Genomic DNA, 8598 nt, shown 5'->3' with positions numbered 1-8598 from the left:
AAATCCCGAAGCTCTCTGAAACCAAAGCCCGAAGAGCAACGAAGACCAAGATTTTCTGTCGATTTGTATGTGGGACATGTTTGTTGATCTGGATTTGCTATGTTTGTGGCTGTTTGGTGGTGGTGGAGGCAAGTTAGCGACGATAATGGCTTGGCTGGGTTTTGCTTGTGATTGCGGGGTGGGTTTGAATCGGTGGTTATGGGTTTAAATCGGCTAAAAAAGGTTTATTCTTTAGCAAAAGCAAAACTCAGGAACCTGTGAATGGACAGAAAAGGGATTTAGTTATGTATTTTTAAGAGAGAGAGAGAGAGAGAGAGAGAGTATAAAATAAAAGGAAAATGAGTAAATAGCTTGTTGATTTCCAAATTTTAGTTATGTATTTTTTTTTTTAATTTCTGGGTTTGTGTTCTTGGATTTGGGTTTGTGGGTTTGTGTTCTAGTTCAAAACATACTTAGATCTCAATTCATATGATTTTTAGTTTTTAATTATGTTTTTAATTTTTTTATTTAGTTAAAATTAATAAATTAATTTTTTTAATTTAGATGCTGACGTGGCATTTTTTAATGACAAAAAAAAATCTTTTATTATTAATTTAGACCACGTAGACATTAATTTAGTTAAAATTAATAAATTAATTTTTTTTAATTTAGATGCTGACGTGATATTTTTTAATGCCAAAAAAAATCTTTTATTATTAATTTAGGCCACGTGGACATTAATTTAGTATTATTTATTACTGCCGTTTGCCACGTCAACTTTTTTCGTTTCCAATGTAACGACAAGGACCAAAATGGGAAGTGTTTTTCAGAATAGAAACTAAAAACAATAAAAATAAAATGTAAGAACTAAAATGAAAATATCCTAAAAATATAGGGACTAAAATATGTTTTCCGCCCGTTATAAATACTTCACTTGTCTTAACACTACCACCAAACTCTTATCTAATTTACTGTCCCTCCAATGGAGTTCTCGAGAAGCCACGACAGAGCTCAAGTAAACCACCTTTCCCTTTTCTCCATTTTCTCCCCCCACCACCCCCCCCCCCCCAAACAAACAAAATCATTATGGTTTTCTAATTAAAATAATACAGTCTCTAGTAATGAGTTTTGATTCCTCTTTCTTGATTTTGTACACAATTCTATGTAACAATGGGAGAGGTTGTTCACTTGTTCTAGTCATGTGCTCATAGATTTTGGTTTTTGTAATGTAATTTTGTTTTGCCCCACGGTTTATTGATGCATTTTTAGTAAAAAGATGACATTCCTTGTTTTCCTTCACAATGAGACCTACACCAACTTGTCTATTCTTATCAAACAATCTATGATATTGGTTTAGGACAGTTTCACAATGTGAACCAGTTTGTATCATAATTTTCCTCTTACTTTCCGATAATTAGAACTTAGTTTAGTTATCATTTTCATTTTACAGGTGATAAAGACAGTTTCAGTGCTTGTGGTTGTGGCCTTGTTGAGTCTAAGAGGAGCTGAAAGCAGAAGAGCCAGGATTCAGCAGGGTGGGTCCTTGGAGTACAAAGCTATTAGCTGCAGATCTCACAGTGCATCCCTGACGGATTTTGGTGGTGTTGCTGATGGCAAAACATCAAACACAAAGGCATTTCAGGCTGCAATCGATAAACTAAGCCAGTATGCATCAGATGGCGGCGCTCAGCTATACATTCCTGCAGGAAAATGGTTGACCGGCAGCTTCAGCCTCACCAGCCACTTCACTCTCTATCTACATAAGGATGCTGTTCTCCTTGCTTCCCAGGTCTTATTTCTCGGACTTTATGCTCTGTATGTTTGTGCCTGTGTCTGTGCGTCAATTAGATGGGTCGGGTTGGGATGAATATTTTTAACTTAGTAGGGTGGGTTGAAAAATCTTTTCAATCCGACCCGACTCATGCACATCTGTTAAATTTAACACTACCAGAAACATATCCAGACTGAAAAGCTTCTTCTACTGTTAAGAAAACTAGCATGTGATCTGCTATTAATGTTAGCTTAAGTTATTAAACATATATGATATAATTTGTCCAGGACATTTGGAGTCACTAAAATAGTTTTTCTTTATAATTTTTATGATATTGTATATGTCAAATTTGCCAAATTTTTCATTACATTGCTATTATATATATAGTTTTGAAAATCATTATTAGATACTACATATATAATATCAATTCACAATTATTATCTTTAAAATTCTACCAAATACAACACAAAATAAAATAATAAATTGCTCAAATAGTATCTCCTAAATTGAACAGTGATATGTGTATAAGATAGTTCAACTTAATTACAGTCTGTTACATTCAATATCTTCGCATACAAAATATCTTAATAGAAAATTGTATAAAAAATATACTCATTAATTCAGAGAAAAAATAACAGTAAAATCTAAACAATTTATTTCTATGAAAAGCTAACGAAAGCAAAATCTAATTTTAAAATTACTGAACATCAAACTGCCTACTTTCAATTAGCCAAGAGAGCTAAATTAATTAGCACCGTATAGTTAGCACTATGTTACTGAAACATTACGAAATTATTCCATGGTCTATACCTTTCTCCCTCGTATAGGATCCACACTTGTTTTCAATAATTTCACATGAACTTCAAATAGCCTAACTTTTATAGAATTTCAAATAGCCTTACTTTAAGTCAAAATTAAATAATCCCACTTCCTGCCTATTCTGCTACACGACATGATGCTTTTGTAAAAGGTCTTGCAAAACTAGCGGCTCCTTGACTTGAACCTCAAAACCGGACTGTCCTTACCAATAGTGTCAAATGAGGAATCCAAGGGAATGATATAAATATATATATATATATATATATGAATTTTACTAATATGTGCCCTTAGAGTACACATTAATTTCTATTTTTAGAAAAAAAAAAATTCGAGAATTAAAAAAATAATGACAGCTTTTTCAATTCTTGAAAAAATATTTCCAAAAATAAAAAGTTTAGGGCACACATTAACTGAATCCTACATATATATATATATATATAAAACTGAATCTCAACTTATGATGTTTGTTCTATAATATTGTTTTAATCATAGTAAATCATATTAACAGCCAGTGAAATATTTTGTTTGTACATTTATTGTTAAGCACGTGCTTGCTTTTTGGGCATGAAATTTTGGACCCGTTTGATATGTATGTTTAAATAACAATTTTTAATTTTTTTGGAAATATGTGTAAGTAAGTGTATGAAAATACATATAATATTATTTAAAAATTAAAAACATGTTTTTAAAATGGTGTACCGAACAGGGCCTTAATCTTATATGTACTTTATTAGTTCTTCTTTGGGCATAACAAAATCTTACAATACTTTCACAATAATTAAGGTTTTAACTCATCACAAGACAAAAATATATGAAATAAAAAATAAAGAAATTGTCAGAATCCATCACAATTCAAAACAAAAAATTTTATGGAAATGTTTTGAGATTTTGGTGTATTCCTAGTCTTTCTCCTGCTTTATCTTACCGATTTCACTGAATCAAATGGGCTAGGATATGAACGAGTATCCTGCGCTCAAACCATTGCCATCATACGGTCGAGGAAGGGATGCGGCAGCCGGCAGGTACACCAGTCTCATTTTTGGAACAAACCTCACTGACGTTGTTGTCACAGGTAACTTGAAAACGAGTTTAGGTTTGGATTTTGGAGCTTTCATTGACACTTAGCACTAATAAATTAAATAAATTCACAAATTAATGTGTTAAGCTTACAGTTTAATTATATATATGTATTGAAATCAGGTGACAATGGCACAATTGATGGTCAGGGAGCATTCTGGTGGCAAAACTTCCACAGGGGAAAGCTAAAATACACTCGTCCTTACCTGATAGAACTCATGTTCTCAGACCAAGTTCAGATTTCAAATCTAACTCTCCTAAACTCTCCTTCATGGAATGTTCATCCTGTTTACAGTAGGTAATTCCACTCGCTAATTCTACATTGCTACATGTTTTGTTATGTTAATTAAGGGCCAAGGTATGATTTTTCTCCCCGAACTATATCTCAAATTTTAATTGAAAACGTCCTATCAATTTTTATGGAGTTTGAGAGAGCCTCACCCCCCAATTTTTATATCTCAAATTTTAATTTCAACATTGAAATTATCGATTCTTCTGATTTACTTCTTGAATATTTTTTTTTTTCTTAGAACATGGTACTTGAAATAATAAGCACAATAGGGGCAACATATATATATTTTTTTAAATAAATAAAAATTTATTTTACAAAATTTTTTAAATATTAAATTGACATGTCTCAATATATTTTGATTTTGTGAGACCAACTGAACATGTCACATCAATATTATAAGAACCTGAATAAACACACCTTATCATAACAATAATTTTGTATAATGATGATAAGCTAAAGTCTGGATTAAACAAAATTAATCTATATTTAAGGACCAAATTGGACTTGTACTCCTAATTTAGGAACAAAATTCATATTTTGACCATAATAATTTTAGTTTTATTCTTCTTCAAATATTTTTTTTTTTCAAAAAACAAACTAGTCTGATTTTTTTTTTTTTTCTTTTAAATTCATTTTAAGACCCTAACAATGTTTCAATTATACAGCAATATACTTGTGCAAGGGATCACGATCATCGCTCCAGTTAAATCTCCAAACACTGATGGTATCAATCCAGGTTCGTCTTATAAGCATCAAAAAAATAAGTGCTTTGGTCTTTGACAATTTGATTATAAATGTTTCTTGCCATATTCAATTAATAGACAATAAAATTCATTTAGCGGTTTGGCTTTGATCTAGTGGTTTTAGAGCACCTAAGAGGAAACTATATTTTAATCTCTCACACTCTCTCTCTCTCTCTCTCTCTTTCTTATGTGTCTCATTCCATATATTTTATTTAATGAAACTGGACGATGTGGTTGTTGCTATCTGCAATAAAGTGGACAAACAAAAAAACATATGGAAAAGAGGATCTTTGTTTTGCGCAATTAGCGGTCATGCATTGCAGAGACGTGAATAACGTGATAACGTTCTCCTCTGAAGTGGGCTGCGTTCTGATTTCTGATTCTGAGTAGTAGCCCAAGACCCAAACACAAATAACATCAAGTTTGGGCCATGAAACCTATCCCACCATTGATATTCAAAGCTGACATCTTCCAATAGATGAAAAGTTGCCATAGAATTTCTCATTACCCAATTCTATCTCTCAAGGGCCTCATAGGGTGCTGATCCTACATAACCTCATTGGATTTTTTTCAGGTAGAAAATCATGCTGCCACTCACAATTCCTTTTAGTCTAGCAACAGGTCAGAAAAATGATATATTTTGGTATTGATTGATATTGGTTACCATATCGATATCAACATATTTCATGTGTCTAGATCTCTCATAGGAAGTCTATTCAATCGGTCTTACTTCATCATTGGACTCCTAGCCTAGAAAGAAACATATATTTTTCTTTTGATAATTAGTGTTTTTATATTATTTTAATAAGTTTTGAGTACGTTGGGTGAACTGCTAAGTACCAATGTTTTTTTTACTTCTTCTAATTCTAATTTCTTTCTTCCTCTGTTTTTTGCCTAAGCACAGATTCTTGCACAAACGTTAGAATAGAAGACTGTTACATAGTCTCTGGGGATGACTGTATAGCCGTTAAGAGCGGCTGGGATGAGTATGGCATAGCATTTGGGTGGCCAACCAAACAACTAATAATCAGACGGCTCACCTGCATTTCCCCATACAGCGCCGCGATCGCATTGGGAAGCGAGATGTCAGGCGGGATCCAGGATGTGAGGGCCGAAGACATCGTGGCCATCCAAACCGAATCAGCAGTGCGGATCAAAACAGCCATAGGAAGAGGAGCATACGTGAAAGACATATACGTGAAGAGAATGAGCTTGCACACAATGAAATGGGTGTTTTTGATGTCTGGCAATTATAAGGCACACCCTGATAATAAATATGACCCCAATGCGCTGCCAGTGATACAAGGGATTAACTATAGGGATGTGGTGGCAGAGAATGTAACAGTGGCAGGTAGAATGGAAGGGATTTCTGGTGATCCCTTTACTGGCATTTGTATGTCGAATGTGACCATTGGGATGGCTTCTAAGGCGAAGAAGATGTCGTGGAGGTGCAGCGACGTCGCCGGGATTACGAGTGGCGTGACTCCCCCGCCGTGTGATTTATTAGCTGATCAAGGGCCGAAGAAGGTCACCACATGTGATTTTCCAGAGGACACTCTACCGATAGATATGGTAGAGTTTAAGCAGTGCTCTTATAGAATGAGTTATGTGTGAACTTTGTTTAATGTGTACTAAAAATATTAGCTTTTTTTTTTGTTTTTTGTTTTGAGGAAATACTAAAAATATTAGTTGTTATAACAAGGAGTGGAGTCAGAAATTTTACTTGTGGATCAAAGTATAATATATATATATATATATATATAACATCAATCAAGGAGAACTATATATTTAGCAAATCAAAAAAAAAAAAAAAAAAAAAACACATGAATACATAATATAATCTTAATTTTTTAATATAAGAGTGAGTCTATCTTACCTGTTCCTCAAAAAAAAAAAAACAACCTAAGTCACAACTCACACATATAATCTATATTAAATTTAACATTTATATATATTAGTTTTCAAAAGTCCCTGTCACCCTTTCAATGTTGACATATTCCACAAGATATTTCTTACATTGCGTTTTTACCTAAGCACGACAGGTTCTGATCTTTCTCCGGCACAAAATACAATTAATCAATGGTTGTTATCGTATATGCTGGGAGTATATAATATGATCGAATAATCAATTATGTTTGTAGACAGACGATTTTTTTTTTCCCCATAAATTATGAGTAAGATGAGAAGGGGATGTCTGCTGTTGACTTTGGTTTCTCTCAAATTTGAGGTTTCCAATAAGTTCTAACATGCTTTAAAGGCAATAGAGGGAGTATATAATATGATCGAATAATCCATTATGTTTGTAGACGGACGATTTTTTTTTTCCCCATAAATTATGAGTAAGATGAGAAGGGGATGTCTGCTGTTGACTTTGGTTTCTCTCAAATTTGAGGTTTCCAATAAGTTCTAACATGCTTTAAAGGCAATAGAATGAGCTAATATAGTAAGGGTGAGTTTGATTCAGCTTTTTGAAAAAGTGCATAACGAAAAAGTGGAGTTTTCAAAAAGTGCATAATGAAAAAGTGTTTTTTCAAAAAGCTGAGTGTTTGGTAAAAACTGTTAAAAAGTGCTTTTTGAAAAAACTGAGTGTTTGGCTAACACTTATAAAAGTGGCAGTTTGAAAGATAAATTACCAAAAAGGACAATGTATATAAGAGAGTTTATTTCATACTTAAATCAATATTGTGAAATTATTTTTTTCTCACCAATATTAGGTAATAATAACCTACCACTTAAGATTTATTGTAAAAGTATTGTGATAATTTATACTGATTTTAATTTGAACGTGCTATTATAATTATTTTTTTTCAGTTTCTAAATAAATTATTTTTTTTCTCACCAATATTAACTAATAATAACATACCACTTAAAATTTATTGTGAAAATATTGTAATAGTATTTCTCAATTTTAATTTTTTATTCTTTATTTTATGTTTCTCTTATTTTATTTTATTTTTTTATCCATATTTCTTTCTTTTTTTCCCTCTTTTTTTATCTACCACACACGTACCCTCCATTTTTTTTTTCTTTATTTCCTTATTTCCTCTCTTTCCCTGCCACTTCCTCCACACACGTGCCCCTACTTTTTTTTTTCTTTATTTCCTTATTTCTCCCTTCCACTTCACACTCCACTCCACACTCCAGACACTTCCACACACTTCAAACTGTTGAATATGTAATTGAGAAAGAAGGTGTGATTGAGAAAGAAGGCATGAAGACAAAGAAAGAAGAACGACACAGCTGCAGTGATGATCTAAACGACAGAGTGCACAAGAAAAAGAAGAAAGGAAAGATGAAAGAAAAACGACATCACTTAGCTTAAGTGATTGGCACGTGGGACAACAAACACGTGAGAGGATTAAGAAGTGTACAAGCTGTATTAGAGTTAGTTAGTCTGTTAAGAGTTAGTTAGATTATTGATTTTCCCTCTTAGCTCTGTTAACTCGTGTATAAAAGCAGAGCATCAGTGTAAAAACTAATTAATTCATTTTTCTCATTCTAATCAATTCAAGAATAGATTTCTCTCTCAAAATAGTTTCCAGAAGCTTTCTTTAATATGGTATCAGAGCTTCAATAGTTCATCAATGGCTTCCGTCTCTAACGCTGCTTCAGATTCTGAAACTCTTCCAAACGCTTCTGGTACTGAGAATCGTAGATCATCCAATCAATCTCCTTCAATGGATGATGTGAATACCAATCCTTCGAGCCCTTATTTCATTCCACCATCTGATGTTGTTCTGGTTTCTCAACCGTTGATCGGTCCAGAAAATTATCTCAGTTGGTCGAGGGCTGTGTTTCTATCTCTCAGTGGTAGGAACAAATTTGGCTTTCTTGATGGTTCAATTTCTACACCTGATCTCTCCCATCCTTTGTATAATGCATGGCACAGAGCAAACACTACAATCCTTTCATGGATG

At 33.1% G+C, this 8598-nt stretch overlaps 1 protein-coding gene across 2 annotated transcripts; it reads left to right on the top strand.

Annotated features, from left to right (window-relative positions):
- Window positions 1-902: 902 nt before the first annotated feature.
- LOC126721524 (probable polygalacturonase) lies at window positions 903-6403 on the top strand. 2 transcript variants are annotated; one of them, XM_050424575.1, is made up of 6 exons: window positions 903-994; window positions 1430-1768; window positions 3521-3641; window positions 3770-3944; window positions 4604-4674; window positions 5586-6403. In XM_050424575.1, the coding sequence occupies exons 1-6, from the start codon at window positions 962-964 to the stop codon at window positions 6293-6295; spliced, it is 1449 nt and encodes a 482-aa protein (XP_050280532.1). In that variant the 5' UTR covers window positions 903-961; the 3' UTR covers window positions 6296-6403. The 2 variants fall into 2 exon arrangements, with proteins under 2 accessions (XP_050280532.1, XP_050280533.1); XM_050424576.1 differs by lacking the exon at window positions 903-994 and adding an exon at window positions 1046-1158.
- Window positions 6404-8598: the final 2195 nt, after the last annotated feature.

Source organism: Quercus robur, chromosome 4, assembly GCF_932294415.1.
Source record: "Quercus robur chromosome 4, dhQueRobu3.1, whole genome shotgun sequence".
NCBI classification, from domain to species: domain Eukaryota; kingdom Viridiplantae; phylum Streptophyta; class Magnoliopsida; order Fagales; family Fagaceae; genus Quercus; species Quercus robur.
The sequence above is the reverse complement of the archived record's forward strand: the minus strand, read 5'-3'. Positions and strand labels throughout refer to the sequence as shown.

Excerpts from the sequence above, each read along its gene's own strand:
- LOC126721524 (XM_050424575.1), top strand. The coding sequence starts at position 962 with ATGGAGTTCTCGAGAAGCCACGACAGAGCTCAA. Across the intron at positions 1,769-3,520 it reads CTGTTCTCCTTGCTTCCCAG|GATATGAACGAGTATCCTGC; the intron begins GTCTTATTTCTC and ends CAAATGGGCTAG. Across the intron at positions 3,945-4,603 it reads GTTCATCCTGTTTACAGTAG|CAATATACTTGTGCAAGGGA; the intron begins GTAATTCCACTC and ends TCAATTATACAG.